Source organism: Drosophila persimilis, unplaced genomic scaffold, assembly GCF_003286085.1.
Source record: "Drosophila persimilis strain 14011-0111.01,24,50 unplaced genomic scaffold, DperRS2 tig00000520-arrow-pilon, whole genome shotgun sequence".
NCBI classification, from domain to species: domain Eukaryota; kingdom Metazoa; phylum Arthropoda; class Insecta; order Diptera; family Drosophilidae; genus Drosophila; species Drosophila persimilis.
Genome location: NW_020825317.1, coordinates 4094519 through 4120080, shown reverse-complemented (window position 1 = coordinate 4120080; position 25562 = coordinate 4094519). Strand labels below are relative to the sequence as shown.

Sequence of the window (25562 nt, the reverse complement as noted above, 5' to 3'; positions counted from 1 at the left end):
AGGGGCCCCAATATATATTTTTGTTCGAATGGAAGGGTTTACCAGTTAAATAAATGATTTTTTCAGAGTACTTCCAGTGAAAATCAACTGCGTCGAAGATATTTAAATGTGTTAAGGAGACTTCATTGTGATTTCGCGTCGATAGGACTGTACCAGTGGCACTGGCCCCTCCTCCATCCTGCAATTTCTTCGAATTCGCTGATGTATCTTGGTATTCAGTTTATATTGCTGTCGGCATCATTTTCGGTATGCTAGAGCTCAAGACGATCCTGGAACGCTGTAGCCACAACAATTTCTACGGTCGCAACGTCCTGCCCTACGAGTTCCCAGACCTGGTAAACAACGGCCACACGGAGGTGGACCAGCCTCACGTAATTTTTTGCAGATTCCGATCTAATAGTGATTAGCTCGTTTTTTAATCCTGCCGGACGGTAGAGCTCTGATACAATTGGCTTCTTTGCAGGCGCCAAGAAAACAGATGATCTAATTTTTGTGTTCTAGTTTAATAAAAAATTTTAACTATTTTAGTCTTCTTCCCAACCGCTGGCCGTACTGTTGATGGGGATCATTTGTGGGCCTGGGGGAAGCGCAGGGTCCTTAGCTTGGAGTAGATAATGTCCCAGTCTACGTACGCGCCGACCAGATGACGCTTGTTCTGGGGCGAGTCCTCGTAGGCGGTGCGGCCATGGAGCATGCGCAGGTTGTTGAACACGAACACGTCGCCGGGTCGCGTCTTGAACTCAACGATCTCGTCGTGGGCCAGACGAAGGAACCTGTCGTAGGCCTCGTACCAGGCCACCGCCTGCTCAATGGGCACCGTAAAGCGGCTATCCCGCTTCGTGGTGTTCTGATTGATGCGCACCACCTGGCCATCCACATCCAAACAGACAACAGGCGCCCGCCACAGGCTGTGGAAGGGTCTGGCCTGGTCCCCGTCGTGTCCGATGTCGTACCAGTTGACTGGCACCGAGCGCAGGACCTCGAACTCCTGGGGATAGAGGCGCCGCATCTCGGCGGCCACATGGAAGCCGTCCACGAGCGTGTTGGCCCCGCCCGCCGACTCCGACTGGACGAGGGTGTGCAAGATGTTGATGCCCGCCTTGTACTCGTAGTAGGGCATGTCCGTGTGCAGTGGCAGGGGCACCATCAGGTAGGCATAATTGCCCGCATTCGGCTTGGACTTGACCTCGAAGACATCTCTGAATTGAAGGGGATGTATGAAAAGTAAATTATCAGTAGATTTTGCATGTCTGGTGGTCAGGACTCACCCGTAGGTGGTGCGTTTGATGTAGCCAATCCTCTCTGCCAGGCGCCGGGCCACATTTTCGTCGTCGGGCGCATCCTTGAGCAGAGCGAATCCCTGCACAGCCAGGGCTTCCAGCCACGCCTTCAGCACGTCGTCCCGGTCGAGCACATTTTGGTAAAGGAACTCCCGGCGTACCTCCTCAAACTGCGTCTTGCCCCAGAGCTGCACGGGCGGTCGGTAGACCTCGTCCAAGTACTTTTGTCTGGCCGCGTCCCCGAAGTCCCGCTCCCGCAGCCACTGCAGCTCGTAAACGCTCTTGTGCTCGTCTTGCCAGTGGACTTGAAGCTGCTGGCACTGCTCATCGTAGCTCACCCGCTGGGCGCCCACGTGGAGTGGTCCGCGCTCCCAGTTGCTCTTGCGTGCCCGCGTCGCCGCATGGAAACACTCCGTGCACTGGCAGTTGTCCCGCAACCAGACCTGTGGGTATTTCAGGCGCTGCCCGTCAGCCTCGTCGATCTCCACAATGCTAGGACTAGCAAGACGAGCCTGCGTGCTGGCCTGACGTCGCACCAGAAAACGACCAATCAAGTGTCTACAGCTCAGCATGGCGCGACCGACTAACGATCGTACAGATGGATGGCTATCGAGGCCCAGGGGGCTGAGATAAGCCAGCGATAAGTGTGCTGTGTCTTATCACTGTGCTTGTGATTGTGGCTGTGGCTGTGCCTGCGTCTGTTTTCCCTCCTCATCCGCTTCTATGTCGAGCACTTCGACCAGGGCCTGCGGCTGCTCTATCCAGCACTCGCGCTGACTGTCCACAACAAAGCGGCGACGGCCCTGGCAGAGAGGACACTCTAGTTGGAGCGGCGTGTGCTCGTCCACGGTGCTTGCCTTTGGCTGGACTTTAGCTTTTCCCACCTCTCCCTTCTTTCTGCGTTGTCGGCGATGACGCTTCTTGCACGCCTTTGGGTCTGTTGCTGGTGCTGTTTGGTCCTTTTCCTGAGGCACAGTCAGGCTCGTATTGACTCCGGGAATGAGCGGCAGGGAGCAGCGCTTGCACAGAGTTCGCTTCAGCGCCGGAGCCCTAATCAGAAAGATTGAATGATCAGATTGAAATGAAAGAGCGGCTTAGCTAGGATTTGTGGTGCCACTTACATGTGCATTATGGCCTTGGTGCCCACATTGCGGCAGAGCTTCCCATAGTAGGCGCCGAGGGTGTTGTGGCTGCCCTTCGCCATAAGGTGGGCCGCCTGGTAAAGGAAGTTCATGCGAGAGCAGACAAGGCGCAGTGCAAACACCTTCTTTTTGTTGTTCTTGGCCATGTTGTGGAGAAGATATTCCAAAATAATCTAGCGTGGGCAGAAAAATGCAGAAAGGCGAGGGTGACATGCGAATGGCTATTCTGTGGCATTGCAACGGTATGCACGGCTGGTCACACCTAGCTGGCCAGCTGTTTCCCGCGTTTTTGAACTAGTCGTGGGTCACACTGCGACATTTTGCAAACCCGCAAAAAGTGCAAACAAAACGAAAGATACGCGCAAAATGCAGCACACTACGGCTAACTAGGAGCCGCCACAGCAACCACAACAATACCCATAACCAAAGCAGCCGCAGCAATCAGAAAAAAAGGATCGCCCACGATTGCTATTCAATTTGCGTGATAGTTTTTGTTGCTTTTGCTGCTGGACGCGGAAAGATGTTCATCCAAGATCTCAAGAATGACTTCTACAGGCACTTAGTGGGCAAGCGCATCCTCATCATCGTCAACTACGACATTGACGCCATCTGCGCAAGCAAGATCCTGCAGGCTCTCTTCCAGTATGACCACATGCTCTACACGGTGGTTCCCATCATGGGCATCACGGGTCTACGGCGCGCCTATGGCGAGCACCAAGGCGACGTCAAGTACGTGCTTCTGGTCAACTGCGGCGGCTGCGTGGACATCGTTGAGCTGCTGCAGCCGGCGGAAGATGTCACCTTTTTCATTTGCGATGCCCATCGGCCGCTTGACGTCTGCAACATATATAGCGATCGACAGGTATGCATTCTGGGCGATGCCGCTCTGGAGGAGAACATTCCCGCATTCGAAACCATTTTTCACGACTCTGACGAGGAGGATGACGACCAGGACCAGTCCGGCGAGGAGGACGAGGAGGAGGTACACAACGACAGCGGTGCTGGCGACTCGGACGGAGATGATGACAGTGCGCAGCGCCCCGCAGGGCGGCCCAAGCTAACCCGCCTGGAGCGGCACGAGCAGCGCATCCTTCGACAGCGCGCCCGCCGCCAGTGGGAGTCGGAGCGCGACCGAATCATGTTCGAGTACACGCAGTTCAGCTACTATGGTCGGTCCACGGCTTTGCTAATCTTCGAGCTGGCCTGGAAGCTGTCCAAGGACAACATGGACCTGCTCTGGTGGGCCATTGTGGGCATCAGCGAGCAGCTGCTGCTGGGCAAGATCGAGAGTGGGGCCTACACCCTAGAGCTGGAACAGATCCAGTCGCACGTCTCCCGCCTCACGAACAAGACCAACGACCAGAACACAATGAGCGCTTCCAAGATCAGCTTCGAGAACGACCTGCATCTGGTGCTGTACCGGCACTGGCCGGTGACCGACTCCATGAGGTAGGTCCAGGGAGGAGGGTTGAGTCTCCTGATCCTAATGCAGGTACCTCGTACTCCTCTTGCAGGTACTCCCGCTACGCTTCCTGCCAGCTGAAGCTGTGGACGCTCCGCGGTGAGAAGCGTCTTCACGAGCTGCTCCTGGAGATGGGTCTGCCGCTGGTGCATGCGCGGCAGACATACAGCTCCATGGACCTGGTGCTGCGCAAGGAGTTTTACTCAATGGTGGAGCGGTTGGCCGAGAAATACGACATCCCCGACATCGTCTATGGTACCTTCACTCTAAGCTATGGCTACCGAAGCCGCTACGCGGCCGCTGACTACGTCTACGCCCTGCTGGCCATCATGGAGTCGGTGAAGAAGCACAAAACGCCCGAGGACTGCTTCATGGAGGCCTCCGACGCCCTGAACCGACAGCACAAGCAGCTCCTCGGGACGGGCATCGACAATGCCAAGCTGCTGCACGCGGCCATCTTCAGGCAGGTGCAGAGCAGCCTGGAGGCCCGCCAGGTGCACTCGGCCGGCTCCTTCTTCTACTATGTGCTGCAGGAGGAGCATGCCTTCTTTTCCTATCCGTACGCCCTGGGCTTGCTGGCGAAGTTCATACTTCGTGGCCATGTGGCCACCAGCAGGGCACGCGCTGCCCCGGACCTACCGCTGATCGCCACCTGCCCGCTCGATGCCACTCAGGGCATGTGCCTACTAGTGGGCATTGCCCCCGTTCGCGAAGACTCGCCCAAGAACTTCTTTGGCAAGGCCTTCGAACAGGCAGCCCAGAAGAGTAAGACAACCCTGCTGCAGGACTTTTTCGAGCCTTCGGTTGTCCAGCTCCGGCAAAGCGACCTCACTCGCTTCCTTGACGCCCTCACCGTGCTGCTCACTTAGTCCAAGGGTACTCCTATCCGCCACAGAGAACTCATGCACCTGCTCCTCTATCATCAGTTTAGCGCATAAGTTAGCCATAGATCGAATAGTAACCATAGCCTAATTTATAATCGACATCATCTATATTAGGGAAAGCTAGCTATTTTTTTTTTATTTGTGTCAATCGCACCTAGAATATATATTTGTAGTTGTTTAATGTCTGTTCACCGTGAAAGTAGCTGTGCTTCCTGTCTCTGACTCCGTCTTTTGGGGCATGTGGGATCGATCGGTTGGTTTGCATTTGGGATTGATATGTCCCTGAGGTCAGTAATGTATAAGTAAAGAAGACATCTTCCAAGTACACACAGATCTGCGTGTGTTTTGGATTGCAACATAATGTCTAGATTCTGTAAATTCTGTGCAATGGAGCAGAAAGGAGATCTCAAAATTTGCTGGAAGCAACAACAATAATACGAATTCCAGCAACTAATGGAATAGATATGTTTAAAGATTTATTTTCCTGGGAAGATAATGGTGCAGATATAAGCATTTCTTGCGGATATAAAAGTAACCAAAGAGCTATCTGCAATTGCCCGTAAATGTGCTCTGGAATTTATGATTTTTGCGTCTCAGTAGCCGATCCCAGCTGCATCCCAAAAATATAGGCTCTCTGAGAGAACGGTGTACAATTTCTTCAATCCTTACGATATTATAAAGATACCACTGTGAAAATCACAATCACAGGTCAAAACGTTTCTTCATCTGAATCATTATCGTATTTTTACAGAAAAGCTAAACAAACCTTAGCAATTAGAGGGGTTATATATCTCTCAAGAGAAACCAGAACATAAAACTGTCGATGATATGATAAGTCTCTTAAACATACAGTGAGTACAAGACCAACAAGCTTTACTTATTATTGCACCCTCAAATGCGTCTTGTAATAAAAACTTGTATTCTTACAAAATAATTAACAAAACTTTATAATCAGGGGGTCCTCGTGTTCACATAAAATATTTTTGAGTGAATCTTTCTGGCCACAATGTACGTCTGTAAGAAGGAGACGAGGCGGCAGGGCTGGCCCACGGTCCACTGGTGGATGTCAATATCCACAAACTGGCCGCTCCTAGAGGCGATGTACTGCAGAGAAAGTGAGGGCTTGAGGACAGGAAGTGGGGAGCTATTGTATGGAATTGCCCCGCGAATGAAGGACTTGAAGTCACGCTTGCCCACGAAGCAGATGCAGGTGCTCTCCCGTTTGTGGGCGCTGGAAGCCGATTCGTCGGCCAAGTGGTTCACCTCGTTCTCTGACAGGTCGTCCAACAACAATAGTCTCCCGAAACGCCTACAACAATGTTTGCGGATCATGTATAATAATTAAAATTTGTATTTATACATATTTGTTTACAAATGTTCCATTTAGTGATATTAAATATTGATATGCCAAAATATCGATATATATTTTCGGTATACGGTATGGTTAGTGATAATATCATTGTTTATAATTTGTCTGTGGACTGGCGAATATACTAACTACTTTATTGAATTCGTCAAATCAATTCGGCAGATCATCGAAGATGTTTTATTCATTATACTCATCCATCAGTTTATGGGTCAGCTCGCAAGTTTTCTTCTGGGTATGCGGGAATGCCTCGAATAAATATATATATAACGAAATATCGTTTGCGGCTTATCTCTCGCGATTCGCCAGTTTTTTTTCTATTGTTTCATGTAGTCATAGTTTCATATAATAAGCCCGCGAATTTTAATTACAATTTTTGCTGGACAGGGACAGTTGTAAAAAAATATCGATATTTTTGTGCGATAAGTGGAAGGGCTTCGGCGGTAACATGCTATTATTTAAAAATAATAATTTCTAGAATTAATTTCTAGCTTTCTAATGAAAGCTACTTATTTTTAATATCGATGCTATTGTGAGATAAATATTATATGAAAATAATATATTATTCATACAGAGAATATGTGGATATTAATATTTTTGAAAGAAATCTAACACAACAGCTGATTCCAACCAGCAGACTCAGTGCCGTGGATATAATACCAAATACCAGCGCCCGGTATTTTATGGAATATACCGCGCTAGTGCTTTTGCAGCGTTAACGGCACGGCCATTTTAAATCGAAGAGTGAGGTTAGCCGTCGGAGGAGAAGAATTTTGGCGAAATAAATAAAATATATCTACTAAAGTGTAGTATAATTAATAAAATATTGGTCAAATCGGCACCATAATCAACGTCTATAAGTAATCTAAGCGACGGTAAGTCTGCTGATAGTAAGATTGCGCGTATTTTTACGGATTCTGTGTACTCCTCCGGTGGGGTATTTACGGTATTTACAGCCTTTTCGGTCACGCTGGTGCCTGTTTTTACAGTTAGTTCGCTCGCCATTGTTGCCGCGTCTGGTCCTCGTCTGAGCAGTGAGATTTATCGAGTGCGTGCCAAAAATTGCGTGTAAGCTCCTTATTCAAAAATATTGCCAATTTTTTTCAAGTGCGTGTGTGGCCTGTGTGAGTTGCTGTGTGCCACTTATGTTTTGGGAAACTAAGACCTGTACCAAAGGAGTGCCAAAAGAATGGCAGATAGTATGTAGAAGCGATGTGCCGAAATCGCCGCTGTTCTCTTATTGAATTCTCCGCTCGTCCGTTTGTTTACCCGTTCCGCCGTTGCGGCTCCGTCAGGCCTCTTTCTGGGCTTGTTTTGGCTGAAATGCCGCTCTCTGGTGCTGTCCGGGAATGTTTGTATTTGTTGGTGGTGCGTGTGTGTCTGTGTGTGTGTGTGTGGCTGCTCTTCGAAAAAGGCGCCCAAATTATTTCTGGCTAGTAAATCTGATCCTATGCGTCTGTACATGTAATATCTATTCCCGATCGGTAGATCTATGGATCCCTCTGCTTGTTTAATATATTTATCCATTTATAATTATTATTTGTGTATGTGTATTGATGATATTTGAATGCCCTGCAGTTTTCTAGAACATACATATGTATTGGCGAAACGTCGTACTGCCGCAGCGTCGGTGTGAGCGAGAAAACAGTATCGGAACGCGGTTGTGAAGAAGTTTCTTTAGCTGAGTTGCAGCAGTAATAGTAGTGGCGTCACGAATGGTGTGTGATCTTGCTGCAAGTTTTCTCGATTCTAAAGTCAACTGTTTATCAGTTGTTTTCTGCAACTATTTTATTGATACGTTAAGAGATCAAGGCAGAACTTTATAAACTGCTTTATAAACTACTTCGACCAAATACTAACCTATTTTGGGTGTGAAATTCGGTGTTATTATCAAACTTCCAACTATCGGCTTTTTTCAACTTTAAGCTGCCATGTAACTAACTGTTTTTTTATGTATTATTCTGCTCCCTTTCACATATGTATTTCCCACATCTTCTCATAAATCCCTTGGGTAGCGAGGGCCGTAGCGAGCCCGAGCTTCCAGCAAGCTCTCATTCTCGCTTGCATATTCATTTATTCAAATTTAATCAAGCTCGAATGTCAGTGGCAATTTCTCAAAACGAATGGCAGACTGTCCAAAAAAGTTCGGAAATGTAAATACGGAAATGTATCGACATGCCGCACAAAGAGAGAGAGAGAGAGTGAGAAAGAGAAAAAGCCATTTTGCCTGGGGCGCAGCATATGAAATATTGACTGCCATTCCATTTAATTCGCACTGAGGCTAATTACTGTGAGGAGAGTTTTATTAAATTAAAAAATGTCTGCTAGGGAATGGACGAGGGTCCCACGTCGCTTGATCCAAACCACTACGGGCCACATGTCGTGGTCCCCTGATCCGGAGTGGGCGAAAAAGGCAATTAGCCCGGCCAAAAGTGGACCATGGCAGAAGAGGGGAGGGTCGCTTCGGGTCTGGAACGAAAGCAAAGCAGCTAATTAAAAATTACACCAAATACAATCAAGAAAGCGGCCCGAGAAAGTGGCCAAGATGAAGCAGGCGGCATGAGGCGTTCGGGGCAGGGATCAAATCTTGTTGCGTTAATTGCAGGCCAAGTCCCGACTGACTTTGCGCTGACCCAAGCCATTGCCGTGCCCGTGTGTCCAGAGATGGGCGTGAGGCTTGAGTGGCGACACGAGCAGTCGCGAGTCTTAGTTGCGAATGCTTTAAAATCAACGATGGAACGAGATGTCAATGAGATATCCTGACTATCCCCTGAGACAACGTTTAGCGAAAAACTCAACAATAGTTTCCAATTAAGTAGAATGGTAGAATCCCTTAAATAATGATTTCCAAAATACTTTCATCACTTCAATACTTACCGAAATTGCTTAAAAAAAGAAATGTAGTTAACTTTGAAGTCCCTCCATGCAGACAAGGCTCTGATATCCCCTCAGTCGTGATCGTGATTGGGATACTTGTCACGCTTTCATACCTAATTGGGGGCCATTTTTACGAGAGAGAGAGAGAGACAGGCCCCCTCCATGTCCACGTTGCTGATGGCCTCAGCTGTCAGTCTGTCAAAACGTGTAGCATGCTTTTTGGGGACTGCCACTCCAAGAGCTATTCTGATGGTGGGATGGGAGGAGGGAGGGGAAGAGGGGAAGAGAGAGAGAGAGAGAAGGAAAGAGAGCTAAAGAGAGAGACACATTTGTCAAGGCTTATATAATTTGGAGATTGGAACAATGTTGAAGCAGAAGTTAAGCGATTAGATTGGGTCTGAGAGACCAATGCAATTGCTAGCGGAAGCAATTAGAGAAATGGAGCGAGGAAGGATGACGCAGCACAGAAAATGTCAACGGAAGCCAAAAACCGGAACCGGAAATAGTTTTGCTAGCCAAAAGCAATTAAACAAAAAGCGCGGTGCGTAAAATGAAAGAGCACAAAGCATAAATCAAGCGTACAAAAGTGGGAGCGGAGGTGCTGCAAAAATATGACAAATGATTATCTTCGCAATAAAATGATCACTGGAGCATAGATAGTAGACAGAAATGGTAGAAAGCAGGAGGAGCTGGCTATGAGAAAGTTTACATTTTCATTTTTCTTTTGGTTTCCCCCGGCGCTTCATCTTCAGCTCTCAATTCACATTCATCCCCTTAGCAAACACACACACACACACACACACACACACACACAATAAAAGCTTAACAAGTTGAAATTGTTTTTCGGCTGCCATTTCCCAGGCACAACCCAAAAACCAAAAAACTCTTTTTAGGCAACCTTTTATTTTTTGTTTGGGTGCTTTTGCCTTGCCTTCCTAAAGATTTCCCTTTTTCCTTTTTTCCGGCAGCGTACGCGCTGACTTTGTGAGGCTCCAACAAGAAACAGAATTACCGTTTAATTATTGAGGTATACAGATGGTGAAAGAAGAGCAGCATAGCAGTTCAGCAGTACAGTATCTTAAAAACAATTAAGAACGTTACAAACGATAGGAGGTGTTGGCCTCATCCTAAAATAGGAGATGGCTCATATTTGAAGTGTGAAAGTTATCCGATCCCGATGAGCTTGCCATAACTTTCAAACTGTAGAGGCCATAGCATGTTTTTGCTTCAGCAAAAGGTTTCTTCTATCACATATACTGCGATTATCTTGATTAAGAGCAGATTTCCTATACCTTCCGCCAGCATCCACACGAGTGCACTGAAGAGAAATCCTCACCAGGCTTGGGTAGGCAATGATTCATTGCCTTTGGCGAAGGAGGCGAAGGAGCAGCAGGTGGAGAAGGCCTGGCCCCGTTTCAGACTCCAGTGACGATGCACACACATGATGCAATGCGATGCGATGCGATGCGATACATGCCATATCAATGCACAGGATGCTTTTGCCTTTGCTTTGCCTTTGCAGACAGGGCTCCAGGAAAATGCAATTTAAATCATAAAATATAATTTTCATTTAATGAATTGGATCAAGTTGCAACTTGTCGCCCCAGATGCGTGTGCGTGTGCATATGTCCTGTGTCCTGTGTCCTCCTCCTTCCCCTTTCTTTCTATGTGTGTGTGTGTGTGCGGGTGTGTGTGTGGGTGTCAAGCAAAGGCATGCACAGAGATATGTCGAAATATTTTACTCGAATGACTTTGGAAGTCAGCAAAGTTGAAGAATTTTCAGTTGCGAAAATCTTTTGGTGCGAAAGGCAAAAAGTTTCCCATTCCATTGGAGAACTTTCAAGAGCCGCCAAAGAGGCCAAAGAGGCCACAGAGACAGGACGTGCCTGCCATCAACTGATTGAGTCTCGAAGCATTCGCGCCATGAAGTCTGCTTAACATATTTCCTGCACTCAAAGAGGCAGATTGAATGAGGGCGATAGGCGAGCTCTAATCCCGGCCTGGACGCATTGGCATTGCTTGTGGGTTATGCAATAAGCTGTTGGCCATTTCCTGTCCCGGTCCAGGTAAGCTGCTGCTGCTTCTGCTTCCGAGCAAGAGAGGGAAAAGCAAAAGACTGCAGCCTGCACTACAATGACAGCAGGGTGCGGGGCGATGGCGATGGGGGACATTGCTCGACGCTGGCCTCGCCTGTCCGTATTCATGTCCCATCCCAATGCCACCCCCACAAGGTCTCTAGCATGTTTCATGTTGTCCTTTAGGGGGCTGCTGATGCCGCATTGTTGGGGAAAACTGGCAACAATAACCGTCGGCGACAAAGAAAATGCAGAGAGAAAAGCACCAGCGCCAGCAACAGCATCAGCAACAGTAGAAAGCAGTGAGGCAGGGCCCGAAACGAGCAAGTAGCAACCGGAGAAAGGAAAGAACATTTCTAGCATATTTTCGGCAAAGTGTAATCCGAGTGGTTACCCCCAAGAGCCCCATCGGAGATGTGGACATGGACATAGACATGGACACAAGGCACGGAAGAGGAGCAAGGCCAATATCAATAATTAGTGTCATGAGATTTACTACCCATTAGTCGCTCCGCTAAAGAGTTCTTTGGTTTTAAAAAAGCTTCAAAAAAGCCAAAGGATCCGTTCTGGTAACAAGCGATCTGTTATCGCTTGGCAAAATTGTTCAATCATAATAAGTCGCATAAAGATGACACCGAAAAGCTAACTCATTATAAAGAAATCGCACCTGTATAATGTTTAGCTACAAAATCAACTAGTCTGTGATTATCCATAAGTTTTAAGCTCAAAGGAAATTTGCACATTGACCTTTTAATCGATAGATAAATGATATCGATAATGGGATGCTTACATGTGTGGCCATAAAAAGCCAAAAGTCGGGCCCATCCTGAAAAAGGATCGATCAATCCAACGCCAATGTTTGCCCATCAAAAATCTCATCTTCGGCTTGCTGTTAATTTTGAGGCAGGAAAATTAATTGGTCTGCCGCTTTGCCCCCTGAGTTTGCGGGTTGGAGAGGTTCCATTCGAGCCACACTCATCACTCAGTCAGTCACTCAGTCAGTCAGAGACTCAGTCAAGTCAGAAGTCGGAAGTCAAAAGTCAGAGGCTGTCAGCCATCTTTTTAGGGGGAGAAATGGAAATTTCTTGTATATAATTTATCAGGGGAGCATAAGGCTAAAAAGACAACGAAAACTGACTGCACTTGGGGATTTTGAGATTTGCATGCATAAGGAATGCCAGGAATGGCTATTTGACATCTCAGGAGTAGCAGAGCAGCAGAGGGCAATGGAAAATGATTTGGAGGAGCTTAGAGTGCACAGTTGCTCCCAGTAACTGGGTTGCCTGGCGAACGATTTCTTTAAAACTCGCCACAAATGTTGATTTTCGTTTGGAAAATGGGTCATGGAGTGTTTCGAGGGCATCCAATGTGGAACAGCCAGGCTAGAGGAGAGGTTCCATTAAGAACTTGCCAGAAATGTTTGGTTTTTCAATGGAATGTGGGTCATAAGTGTATAAGGGTATCGTCTACATAAATTTAACAATATTTCCATCCCTTGAATCTCAAGGACCATTTCACCCACTGACTTTCTTTGTGTTCAAACACATCATAAATATGTTGATATTAAAATAAGCCCCTCGCACAGACACCAACACACATATGCTCTTACACACACACAGGCACACAGTGGGACACTCGAAAGCCCCCAAAAACCCAAAAGGAAACGCAACAAATCCACTTGGCAAAAATGTGTTCCACAGGGCATCTGTGCCGGAAGGCAGAAGGAGGCGGCAAAAACCTTTGAATATGTAACGAAACAGGGGTTAAGGGTGGGCAAAACGATAGAGAGAGACGCAAATAGCGTGGAGAGGAGTGGAGAGCAGAGAGAGAGAGAGAGAGAGAGAGAGAGATAATAAAACGCATGTAAATGTTCCCGATGAATACGTAAAATAGATGAAGCGAACGCAGAGAATGTAAATTTGAAGGAGCAGCAATGACGAGAGGGAGCACTGGGAGTGCTGGAGTGCCCCAATGCAAACAGAGATTGAAGTCATGGTATATTGTTGGCTCCTCACCTTATATTAGGTACACCTTGCGTTGGCTTAAGTGTCGACGTGGCGGGAAACTAGGCGCAGAATAAAAGGCTCAAGCGGAGCGCTTTGTCCTGTTCTGGCTTCAAAATAGGAACTGGGACTCAAAAGCACTAGCAGAGCACAATCAGAGAACAAGCAATGGAGAAGAGCAACAGTAAAAGCAGTAGCAAAAGTAAAAGCAACAAAAACGGAGCATAAAGAAAGAATGGAACAACCGTGGGAGCTACCATAAAGGCAGCAACAGCAGAACAGCAGCACTGGTAAAAGGAGCCCCAGCAACATCACGGAAAGGCAGAAGGTGTATTGAATCGACAGTATGGCAGCTCTGGGGCCTGCACCTTCTATGGGACATACTTTGCAAAATAACATCCAAAAGACAAACATCTAAACTGCGGAGCACACGCGTGTGTGCATTTGCATATTTGGGTAGCGGAGGGCCTGCAATGTTACCCTCGGACATGGGCATGACCGTTCGGCAAGGAGGTTGGCCACCAGTTCCTATACTTGTATTGCTATCACAACACACTACCATTAGCTTTAGTCCATATTCATGGGTATCAGCCTCGTGCTTGATTCCATTTCCGTTTCCCCAAAGAAGATGCATTGATCGGATCAAATGCTTCGTAGTGTTCTCTGTTGCTTTGTAACGCTTTAAGTTTCGATTGCGTGGTAGAAAGTGTCTTGCAGGGAGCAAGTGTACCATATTTCCATTGTTCATTTGTCATCTGTGGACGCCGCCGACCAATTGCAAATTTGTGTCCTGCTCCCAGGGATGTTTCGTTTCATTTTTTGCATTATTAATTTAAATTACATATTTTCGTTTTATGTTGTTTTATTTTCATTTAGCGTTTGCACGTTTTGCCCCCACATTTCCTCCGCACATTTCGCACCCCCTAACACTTTCATATACAAACGCATACACATGGAAAAACGCACAAATATGGCCAACACTGTGGATCACACAAACAAAGGGCCACAGCGTGCCGCATGGTTCTTCGGCCTGGATCCGGACGGGGAGGAATTCAGACCGGTCGATCGTGTATTTGGCCCCGATGATCCGAACAGCGATTTGTGCTCCGAGCCGCTGAAGGGGCTGGATTGCGCCATGCATGACTCTGATTGGAGGCTCAAGTACCCCATACCCCTGCCTGAAGAACCGAAGCCACGATGCAAGGTGATTCTCGAGGATGTGGCCCCACCCGAGTGCCCATTGATAAAGGCCATACGCGAGCAGGACGAGAAGGATAAGAACACGGAAACGAAGCCCAATGGCGCTAATACGATGATCAGCAATCCGCAGAAGAAGACGCCCATCGAGCGTATTCATCAAATCGCACGCGTGGGGGCAGAAAAGAAACTCGTGAGTTCCTCCGATCCCATTCCGATCTTCGTTGATCCACCAATCCTCCAGCCAGCCTTCAATCCATCCTTCATCCTTCATTTCCAATCTCCAATTTCCATCCTCCATTTCCATGTTTTTATATTCGTTAATATTGTTGTTTATCTATTTTATTCCTTGATTATTTCCTTTATTTCATGTATGTGTGTAAAGTATTCCGAGGCCCTAACGGCGATTGTGGAACTTCTTTAACTTCCTCTTTGCGGGAAGTACCATTAGTATCCTAGTCATCCACACAACCAGAACACGAAGAGACTGTGCACTTGAATGCATCCCATTTTTCCTTTTTTTTTTTTTTAATATTTTTGTATACTCTGAAACCGATCTCAATTTTTAAATATTTGATGGAGATTTTGCCTTAAAATATAATTTAATTCGGCCCAAACATCAGTAAGTTGTTTGCTCTATGTGGGGGGCTTTTGCTTGAAAGGAAAAAAGGGTAGCCGGTAAGCCTTACATCAGATTTCGATATCTCTGACTTTTGTACTCTTCCAAACATAAATTTTGTTTTGTTATTATCGTGTATATCTTTTTAGACATGATGTCCTTGTCTGGTTGTCGAGCTGTCCACGCTCTATTGTACAAAAACTCGAGCAGGTGGCCCACCATCCAGCTGCAAACCTTATCGCCCAGAAGGACTCGATCCCGGCCAAAGAGCCAAAAAGGGCCGTAAAAGAAGCTGTGAAAATTGCTTCAGGAATAATCAAACCGACTTATCTCTCGTCGAATCTCGAGGTGCAACATTGGCATGCCATATCCCTAAGTGCCGCCACATGGTGCGGCATGATGGGTGTATCTGTCGTATTTGTGGCACAGACTTTATTCAAGTTTTAATGTAGCGAAAAAGCAACTATTCATTTGAGGCAAAGAACTCTTTTTCAGCAGGCAAAGAATGCTGCAGAGAACAGAAATATTTATTGGGAAGCTGTGAGGCTATATGAGGTTCCATCAATCCATCTCCTTCGCTGCAGTTTCTCTTTCCATTACGGCATCCTTTTGGGGCCCATTCTTGGCTCATTTCCCATCCTTAAATGCCAACTTTCTGATTGCACTCGGACAGCGCCGCCAAGTGGCCAAGTTTGTGGCCAGAAACTTTCGCTTTTGACCTATTGTTTGCGAATTCCAAGCCAAGTTCAATTGTGTTTGCCATTTTCTTTTAGCCCCGAAGTTTTGGTCCAAAGTTTGGACTTTGAATTTTTGTTACCAATTTTCAGCTGCAAGGCAAGTGCAAGTTTTATTGGAATGGGTCAGGGGACATGTCTGAAAAGAGGGGTTTTTGGCCTAGTCAGCTTTAGATATAGGGTTCAAGGCATTCAGATCGTATGCAAATGTCACAAAACACACAAATGGAAGGCAGAGAGGGTATGCCGCTTTTGGTTAGATGTTTGCAATGAGAACGGCAAAGAATACAAATCCGGCAAAGCCTTTCTTTCTTGAACCCGTTTCTTTCAGTTGCATGCACCGAGGTCGGAGAATAATCTACGGCTCTATCTGTAGATATTCTCTCCGTCTTGGGGTTCGTTCGTGTGGCCCTCGGGGTAAGGGTATCGCCGGCATCGCTTTTAACGGCTAGAATTTCCACTCTTGTTGGTTATTCTGTTGTGCGAGTGTGACTAACGAACTAAACAAAGGCAGAACCAAACACACGCACACACTCGTGCACACTAGCACGCACACAGACGCACCCGGAGAACAGTGCGAGCTATTTTCCCTGCAAAGCTTGCTATGCTTTGCATTCTGCCGGCGTGATGGCTTGTGCGAGAATGGGCAGAGAGCAGTGACACGGAGTGTGTGTGGGTGGAGAGTAGGTGGGGTGCAGCGAGAGGGGGGACGGGAAGCTGAGAGTGGACCGCAACGTCGCCACTTGATTATCATGCATATTCATTCATGCCACTTTCGTTGGCCTTTTTGCACATGTAGCATGCGGCATGCGGCATGCGGCATGCGGCATGCGGTATATAAATTATTTAAGGGGCTAGCACCCAGCATTGCGATGGTTGGGGAGAAGGCAAATAGATGGCCACTACTATGAGAGGAGTGATTAAAGATGGGAATCGTCTCTGAATACCTACAATAAAAGGAAGTACATATGTATTTGTGTTGGAGTACTAAGTACTTTTGAGTACTTTCCTGATAAAGCCGCGGACAAAGCTGTTGCTTTGTACAAAAAATGATTTCTTTCCAGTGAAAAGATATCGAGAGAAAGGTAAGAAGGAACCGGAGTATAGAAGACGAGGCAGAATGACTGTAGAAAATCCCCAAAGGGAAAACTTTCCATGGTTGCCACTTCCTCTCTCCGTACTCCATATATTCTGGACTACCTTGCACATCGATGTATTTGCTTTCGATTCTGGTTTTGCCCTCGCTTCGTTTTACGTTGTTAAATTTTTTTATTGCCAAACCAAATATTTACGTGCTCTGTGGGCGTGGCACAGGGGTGGTACAGAGTCCAGAACACATAAGTTTGCCCAATCCTGCCGTCTCCCCACAACCTCTCTGGCTGCCCGGCACGCTTCGTTTTATGTTTCGCTTCGTTTTGTTTTGTTTGATTTATGCGTTAACTTTGTACTGGATTCCTCTCCTTTTTGATACCCTCGTCAAAGGGTATGACGATTCTGACCAAACCGTCCCCAGGTACTCCAAGAAATGGATCAGAGCTTGAATCTTCATTCCTATTCCTATTCCTGTTTATTTTTATATTTTAAATCACATTCGGTTAATTCTTGAGATCAAATAAGTGTGCATAACACACTCTTGACGATCAGGGTATATTGAAATTGCAAGGAGTTGTCTTCGTTGTGAGACAAAGAATCTGTATCTGTCCGTAGATTCTTTCGAAAGATGTCAAAATAATCAAAGATTACCATGTAATGTATTTTAGTCGTGGTTTTCCATTCTTTAGGGGCTCCAACTGACGTATTCTGTGTACACATTAGTGGCCCTAAAACCATAAACCTGCGTTCTACGAGCAGTATCCATAGTTTCGGGCTTCCAATCTTTCTTTTTTTTAAGAGAGAATTCTGGTTTATGTGGCAGCTTCCAATATTTTGCGAATATTCCTCCTGCCACAGCCTGTTCTCGTCCTTTCTCTATCCGCCTCCTGTTTTCTGTTGTTGCATGCAAATATAACGCATACGCAGCGTATGACGGAGTTTACTGTGTTCCACAAACGGCGAATGTTATTTAAGTTTTGTTGTTTTTTTTGTCGTCCGTCCCTTTCCCTTAATTGATTGCATTGCTGGGAAGGGGTGGGGATGGAGATGGGAGTGTTGTAATCCATTTACAACTGCGGTTATCCTTCACCCAAAATTCCCACACCACCTCTTCTGGGGCAGGGAAGAGCCAGAGAAATTCAAATTAAACAATAAAATGTGCGCCAAAACATTTTGCGGTTTTGGTTTACGCTTTTTCGAGTTGGTCGAACGCTTAAATGTTTGCCACTGCGGTGCGGTGGTTCTGGATGCGTCAGGGGTGCTAACTAAGGGTGGCTTAGAGGCAGCCACGGGGTGATGATCCGCTTGCAGCAATGCCGCCAGCAACTAAGTTCTCATCCCACACACAGCTGCGGTTCGACAACTTCTATCTGGCTTACTTATTAACTTTTCTTGTGCTTTATCTTTCCTTCTGGGTTTCCAGCCGCGCTTTCCACTTCCGTCAAAGTCAGGCCCTTGGTCTTCTCGGAGCCATGTTCAAATCTATTAAAAACTTTGCACATTAACTTTATTTCATTTATCAAATGTTGATTACTCCACTCTCTGAGGTCTGGGGTCTCTCCTCTACCGTCTGCCTCTCCTCTGTGCCTCTCTGTAGTGGTGTTCTGTCTGATGGAGAGGAGACACAAAACTAACAAAAAGTTATGGAGAACAACGCATTTGTCGCCTGGATGGATGGGAAGTTCTACCACCCCACCAGATAAGGGGCCGCCATCAGTGGGAGCAGGTTGAAAGTTGTATCTTCATTTAGTTCATGTCAGGAAGTTTTACCCGCGACTCTACCACCAGAGTACTAGAGGGATTATACTAGAACGTGAACGACGAGAGAGGGCGAGGACGAGGGCAAGGGCGGGGACGAGGATGAGGATGAGAGTTGCACACTGAGAAAAAGGGGAATGGAAATGGCTAACCAGCAGAATTAATGAGAATGAGGCAGGAGTAAACGCAGAGCTTGGTAAAGCAATGAGTAAATGCCTTAACGTTTAGTGAATGAATGCCAGAGTGAATGCATAAGGACTGCCAAAGATACGATCCAGCCAAGCAGCTTCCTGTGCATCCCATTGTCACTGTTACTTCCCCTTCAATTGTGTTTTCCTTAAGCCCCATTTTATTTCATTCCATTGCATCCTTCTGCTGCTGCTGCTGCTCCTGTCATTGGCTTAATGGAGCAGTTAACGTTAAATGCTGATTAAATGTGCGTGCGGGGGCAGGATCTGCTTTTGCTACGATGAAATTTAAATATGAAATTGCTCGGGTGCCCACCTCCCTATCCCTATCCCTATCCCACCTGCCTTCCTGCATGTCCCTGGTGCAAGAGTAATGTCCTGCCTGCTGGCACACACCTATCGCCTTCGGGCCGCGTCCTTGTTCACGCCTTGGCACTTCCTTTTCATGCATTTAAATTGCGGTCCGCAGCCCCGTATGTGCAGGCCATCCCACACCCACATGTGTGGGAATGTGGTATGTGGCCTGCCCCAATCCACTTCCTCCATGCCGGCCACATCCTTCCGCTTGGCCAACACCATCTGCTATTCTGCTCCTCCATCTGAGCAGCTAGAGACGGAAGTCCGAAGCTTGGGTACCCTTTGCACATCGATACTCCATGGAAAATGACTAAGCCTCCGGTCAGAGTCGTACAGCCCGCTGGAAGGGTATAAGCACGAGTATAAGCTTCAAAATGATGCCACACACAGAGGCAATCGAAATGCAATTTTAATTCCGCGGAAGCCAGAGTCATGTTCCTGTCCCATGCAATAATCGGATTAAACTCAATTTTCCGAGCGTTTTCTCGTTTTCAATATTTGAATTTTTTTTAAAACAAGGTAAAAATCTACTTAAATTTGGAAAAACAGAAGGATACGTTGCCGTTTTTAGTGCCATTCACAATCTTGATTTGGGTTTTCAGCTAGGTCTGGGGTCAGGTGCACTCCCTGCAATTCTATTTCAAGGTTTGATTTCAGCAGCATCGGGATAAGGGTGGGCCGCGGCTATGGTCTGTGCAATAGTTAAAGTCCTGTGCTCTTCATAGTGGTAGATGTCTAGATTCAAATGATGTGATGAAACGTGAAGAATATTCCTTAAACTATTTGTTTACCTCTGCTAATTGGATTCATCGGGTCCTGCTTCGCTTTGTTTTCGAATGAGTTTTCGGATCGTTCAATTGCATTTAGTCGCTCTCCGGATACGATGTTCTCCCTCATGGAATCTTCCATTTCTTCAATAGTTTGGCCCGTTTGCTGATGGTTGTGATTTCTTGACAATTTCCATGGAAATATGACGTTAAACGGGTACACGACAAATAAGTTAAGCGCACTGAGCAGGACATCACACAAACGAATGCTTATGAACGGGAAATACAAAGATTTATAACCGAATCGAACCGAATGGATTCCAAGAAAGGACTACTCACCAAAGAGTGTGCAGGCAAAAGCGTTTCTTCTTCTCCACCTGGCTCTCCAGTTTTACTTCCACAAGTTCCATTACATCGTCTTCTTCCTCCAAAATCGTTGCTTCCTGCTCTTGCTCTTGCTGGTGCTCCTGCTGGTGCTCCTGCTGGTACTCCTGCTGGTGCTCCTGCTGGTGCTCCTTCTGGTACTCCTGCTGGTGCTCCTGTTCTTGCTTCTGTTGGTGCTCCTGCTGGTGCTTCTGATTCTCCTGCTGATTCTCCTGCTGGTACTCCTGCTGTTGCTCCTGCAGTTGGTCTTGCGGTTGCTTCTGCTGGTGCTCCTTCTGGTGCTCCTGCTGGTGCTCCTTCTGATTCTCCTTCTGGTACTCCTGCTGGTGCTCCTGTTCTTGCTTCTGTTGGTGCTCCTGCTGGTGCTCCTTCTGATTCTCCTGCTGATTCTCCTGCTGGTACTCCTGCTGTTGCTCCTGTAGTTGGTCCTGCTGTTGCTCCTGCAGTTGGTCTTGCGGTTGCTCCTGCTGGTACTCCTGCTGGTGCTCCTGCTGGTGCTCCTGCTGGTGCTCCTTCTGATTCTCCTTCTGGTACTCCTGCTGGTGCTCCTCTTCTTGCTTCTGTTGGTGCTCCTGCTGGTGCTCCTTCTGATTCTCCTGCTGGTACTCCTGCTGTTGCTCCTGCAGTTGGTCCTGCGGTTGCTCCTGCTGGTGTTCCTTCTGATTCTCCTGCTGGTACTCCTGCTGGTGCTCCTCTTCTTGCTTCTGTTGGTGCTCCTGCTGGTGCTCCTTCTGATTGTCCTGCTGATTCTCCTGCAGGTGGTCCTGCAGTTGGTCCTGCTGGTGCTCCTGCTGTTGCTCCTTCTGGTGCTCCTTCTGGTGCTCCTTCTGGTGCTCCTTCTGGTGCTCCTTGTGGTGCTCCTGCTGGTGCTCCTTCTGGTGCTCCTGCTGGTGCTCCTGCTGTTGCTCCTTCTGGTGCTCCTTCTGGTGCTCCTTCTGGTGCTCCTTCTGGTGCTCCTTATGGTGCTCCTGCTGGTGCTCCTTCTGGTGCTCCTGCTGGTGCTCCTGTTGTTGCTCCTTCTGGTGCTCCTTCTGGTGCTCCTTCTGGTGCTCCTTCTGGTGCTCCTTCTGGTGCTCCTTCTGGTGCTCCTTCTGATTCTCCTGCTGTTGCTCTTGCAGTTGGCCCTGCAGCTGCATCTGTTGTAGCTCCTTCTGGTGCTCCTTCTGGTGCTCCTTCTGATTCTCCTGCTGTTGCTCCTTCTGGTGCTCCTGCTGTTGCTCCTTCTGGTGCTCCTTCTGGTGCTCCTGCTGTTGCTCCTTCTGGTGCTCCTTCTGGTGCTCCTTCAATTTCTCCTGCTGTTGCTCCTTCTGGTGCTCCTTCTGGTGCTCCTGCTGGTGCTTCTGGTGGTGCTCCTGTTTTTTCGCCAGCTCCTTCAGCTGCGGCACATCTGATTCGTGCACTTCCTTGATTTCGCTGCCATTTCCCTTGGCCAATGTCTCTTCCATCGGGTCCATCAGCAACACCTTGGCCTTCGGGTTAGGCACTCCCGATGGCAATGACGTCTGCTTCGAGATAAGTTGCTCGTACTCTCCAATTAATTTGGTGACTCGCTTCAAATTCTCTAGCTGCACACACGACATTGAGGTACTCATGTTAGGAGCGACAAAATTGCAAAACAAAAACTAAAATTACTTTAAAAAAAAATAGTTCAGAAAATTTGTTATAAATTTGCCTTCTTCAAGTTTTGCATTGATGTAAAGCAACTGAAACCAAAACTGATATTGAGACTGAGGCCAAACAAAACGTTCTAAGGTCCAGGGACTACTAGATTTAATTTGTAGCACAAGCTGAATGCTCCTTCTTGACTTCTCCTTTCGAGCATACATAGTAGTCGCACTCGTTTCCAGTGACAGAATTTCTCCTTTAAAAGGGGAGAATAAGAAAATCAGCTGTTCGGGCAGTAGCTTTGACGGAGCAACAGCGCTGCCATAAATATATGGAAAATATTCAGGGAATTATAACGAATATCCATCGCCGCCTTAAATCTAAAACAACAAATCCATCGTCCTGCAAAGATTTCATCCTGCGTGCTCATCGTTGGAATACTCTTGAGTCTACAACTCCACTCCATAAGTCCACCCTCCTTTGAACATGCTTTAACTTTCTCAATCTGGAGATCTTTCCATCCTAGATCTATATTTTTCTGTCTCTTGGGTTCTTGGATGTGAAAACGGTGCTTTTAGACCACTCTTCATACTTCGCTTAACAACAAATGCTTCAATTAGCCTCTGCTCTGCTTCTCTCTAGATGACATGAATGTGTGCCAATCAAATGGATTATTAGACTGATTATCCCTCTCCATGTACCATGCAGCATGTTCCATGTTCCATGCACCGTCCTGTGCTGAGTGTCCTTGGGGTCCACTTGTCGCTCTCTGGTCACGTGGGGGTCGTTATTTCGGGAACAGCGGAACGTGCCCGATATGCAAATGGCATTCAATTTGGAATCGCTTAATTAACATATCTCTGCAACCGCTCCCCTCCCCGCCTTTTGCAGCAGGCGGCTTCCATGCGTTCAATGCGTTCCAATTTGCATAATCGTTGAGCCGCCCCAAGACGATAGCGACCGATACGATATCATCAGGAAAGGCCGGAAAGAGAGCAGCAGCAGCGGAAGCGGACTCCCAGTGAGCCTGGGGATTTGACGCTGGGGATTCTTTGAAGTGGAGCCGCAGCAGCGAGCGGAAGGCCGCCACATTGGAAGGAAAACGACTTTTCACGGCAGTTAATAAATTTTTAACTGGTTCAACAATTGCCCGCGAATTCCGCCAGCTAATGGTGAGTGTATACTAGTGGAAGAGGACTGACTCCTATCTCCTGGATTCAAGGAGTGGAACGAAAGGGAATAATGCTCTGTCTTTTTCAGACGAGAAACGCGGCCGTCAGTGGCGACGAACCTGACGAGGAGCAGACTTCCGCAGGTGGCACCCCAGACCAGCCTCTGGATGGGGCTCTGGCCGGGGCGGAAGCGGAGGAGGCGGCAGAGGCGGAGGCTGTGCCACAGGCTGGTGATGGGGATACTCCACAGCGACGTCAGAGGCCACGCAGGAAAGAACCACAAAGAAGTGCTGCCATTGGCCCCTTGGATGGCGACACGGACTCCAGCTCCTGTGACGGAGTGGGCGTGGGCTCTGGCTCGAGGAGGCAGCGTGTCAGCTACGCGCAAAGGAATCTTCTCGAGCAGGAGGAGGAGGATGCTGAGGACGGTGAAGACGGCGAGGATTATGACTACGATGAGGAGGAAGAGGAGGAGGAGGACTACGACGACTACGAGCAGTCATCCAGGCCCCGCCAGGTGGCTCGCCCCCGCCCGGTGCTGACCATTGGCGGAGGTCCACGGAGCAAGCGCAAAACGAAAGTCCGTCAGTTCTCGCAGCGCTCCAGCTCCTACGCCCCGGACTCGGGGCACGCCGACCCGGATGGCCACGATGGCGAGGGCGATGGCGATAGCGAGAACCAGGACAAGCGTCGCTGTATCTCCAAGGGGCAAATGCGCGGTGAGTGAAGGAGTGGCAGGAGACGCACCTGTGGGTACTAGTGCATTTCTTTGCAGAGTTTCGAGAGGCCTTCCGTCTCTTCGACAAGGACGGCGATGGCTGCATCACCAAGGAGGAACTGGGCACCGTGATGCGCTCTTTGGGACAATTTGCCCGCGTCGAGGAGCTACAGGAGATGCTCCAGGAGATCGATGTGGATGGTGAGTGTTCCTGTTCCCATACCTATCTACTCTATATTCCCGTCCTCGTTTGATTGGTCCCTCTGCAGGCGATGGCAACGTGAGCTTCGAGGAGTTTGTCGACATCCTCTCGAACATGACGTACGAGGACAAGTCGGGCCTATCTTCGGCCGACCAGGAGGAGCGGGAGCTGCGCGATGCCTTCCGTGTTTTTGATAAACACAATCGCGGCTACATCACCGCCTCCGATCTGCGGGCGGTGCTGCAGTGTCTAGGCGAGGACCTCGACGAGGAGGACAGTAAGTAGTGGATCCCATTTCCCCATCTTACTCCCAATCCAAATACCAATATTTCCAATTAACCAGTTGAGGACATGATCAAGGAGGTTGACGTGGATGGCGATGGACGCATCGATTTCTATGAGTTTGTCCATGCCCTGGGAGAGCCGGAGGACTCGCAGGAGAACGACGACGAGGAGGAGAACACCACATCGCCGCTGCCCACGCCCAAGTCGGCCATTTCCCTCAGCTACGATTGAGCAGGTGCTGGGGGCTGTGGGCAGCGGGCAGTGCCACGATTGAGTACGATTGAGGAGTGAGGAAAATTATGTTGGGGGCGGGATGGTCATCCATTATTTATGGTATTTATGGGCCCATCGATAGACAGTCTGCAGTGGAAGCAATAAATAATTGATGGCCAAGAAGTGGTGGGCCTTGACTCGATGACTCGATGACTCCTTGATGACGATGACAATGACTCGTCTGCAGTTCAGCTTGATCGATTACTCATCATATATTAATGGTATATTGATCGTCATTTAAATACTCAAACGATAACTTATTGACTCGTCGCTGCAATAATTAAATACTCATCGATTACGTATGGTAATAAGGCGAGTCTCAAGAGATAAAAAATCGAATAACCAATATTACCAACTCTAGGCAAGTCTCATTCATTCTTTCATTCATTCGAATTCAAATTGCCGGAATGCACAGCTAATCAAATTACGAATCAAATCGATAATTATACGTATAGCCAATGGAATAATCGATACATCGATAAGCTCGCACTCACTCTCTGTGAAAATTCCAAAATAACCAATAACCTACTTTATGACGATAATCTACTTTCACTTATGAAGGGGTACGAGTACCCCAATCGTTCCAACTCTCTCACACACACATATCCTTAAGTACTCGTAGTGTATCTTTCAAGACATATCATTGAAGTATCGCTCCTCTGTAAGTCTCCCATTACCCTTACCCACTTACCCACGACCCTTATATGTACCTCCTTATACGTTCCACTCCTTCCTTCTCCTTATAGTTATTTCCCTTTGCCCTTCTCTCTTTACAAATTTTTGACTAGAATCGTATATGAATAAATTGATTTAATTAGGAAATATTTGCTCAATTATAGCTACTGCTGCAACAAATATCAAATCGAATCGAATTGAAACGAAACGAAATCGAACAAGAACAAGAACAACTCTTTAATTATTGAACGAACAATTTAATGTAATTTACGATTTACAATTTTAATCCACTCGAAAAACTCGAATCGAAAATACCTTAACAAAAAAAAATAAAAAAACAAAAAAAAAAAATCAAAACAAAATCATAAATAAAAGAAATATTTGAAAAAATTACACACAAAATATGTATTTTTTCGGGAGGTTGCCCAGGGCTTACAAGGGAATTAG

General features: G+C 47.4%; 5 protein-coding genes across 6 annotated transcripts; 2 read left to right on the top strand and 3 right to left on the bottom strand.

The window, feature by feature from the left end:
• Positions 1-484: 484 nt before the first annotated feature.
• Positions 485-1932, bottom strand: LOC6596658 (gamma-butyrobetaine dioxygenase). The gene is made up of 2 exons (XM_026990104.1): positions 1269-1932; positions 485-1199 (listed from the first exon to the last, which is right to left on the bottom strand). Exons 1-2 carry the CDS (start codon positions 1850-1852, stop codon positions 566-568), a joined length of 1218 nt encoding a protein of 405 aa, XP_026845905.1. The 5' UTR covers positions 1853-1932; the 3' UTR covers positions 485-565.
• On the bottom strand, positions 1932-2568 carry LOC6596659 (ribonuclease P protein subunit p21). Its single transcript, XM_002021961.2, has 2 exons — positions 2402-2568; positions 1932-2330 (listed from the first exon to the last, which is right to left on the bottom strand). Exons 1-2 carry the CDS (start codon positions 2566-2568, stop codon positions 1940-1942), a joined length of 558 nt encoding a protein of 185 aa, XP_002021997.1. The 3' UTR covers positions 1932-1939.
• Positions 2569-2719: 151 nt separating this feature from the next.
• On the top strand, positions 2720-5222 carry LOC6596660 (cell division control protein 45 homolog). The gene is made up of 2 exons (XM_026990103.1): positions 2720-3871; positions 3937-5222. The coding sequence occupies exons 1-2, from the start codon at positions 2943-2945 to the stop codon at positions 4751-4753; spliced, it is 1746 nt and encodes a 581-aa protein (XP_026845904.1). The 5' UTR covers positions 2720-2942; the 3' UTR covers positions 4754-5222.
• Positions 5223-7158: 1936 nt separating this feature from the next.
• On the top strand, positions 7159-24885 carry LOC6596665 (calcium-binding protein 4). Of its 2 annotated transcripts, none has more exons than XM_026990194.1 (6): positions 7159-7202; positions 22685-22962; positions 23051-23681; positions 23738-23881; positions 23950-24159; positions 24226-24885. In XM_026990194.1, exons 2-6 carry the CDS (start codon positions 22960-22962, stop codon positions 24396-24398), a joined length of 1161 nt encoding a protein of 386 aa, XP_026845995.1. In that variant the 5' UTR covers positions 7159-7202; positions 22685-22959; the 3' UTR covers positions 24399-24885. The 2 variants fall into 2 exon arrangements, with proteins under 2 accessions (XP_026845995.1, XP_026845994.1); XM_026990193.1 differs by having other exon boundaries at positions 7161-7182; positions 22682-22962.
• LOC113566109 lies at positions 19500-20292 on the bottom strand. Its single transcript, XM_026990195.1, has 3 exons — positions 20141-20292; positions 19826-20070; positions 19500-19769 (listed from the first exon to the last, which is right to left on the bottom strand). Exons 1-3 carry the CDS (start codon positions 20209-20211, stop codon positions 19675-19677), a joined length of 411 nt encoding a protein of 136 aa, XP_026845996.1. The 5' UTR covers positions 20212-20292; the 3' UTR covers positions 19500-19674.
• Positions 24886-25562: the final 677 nt, after the last annotated feature.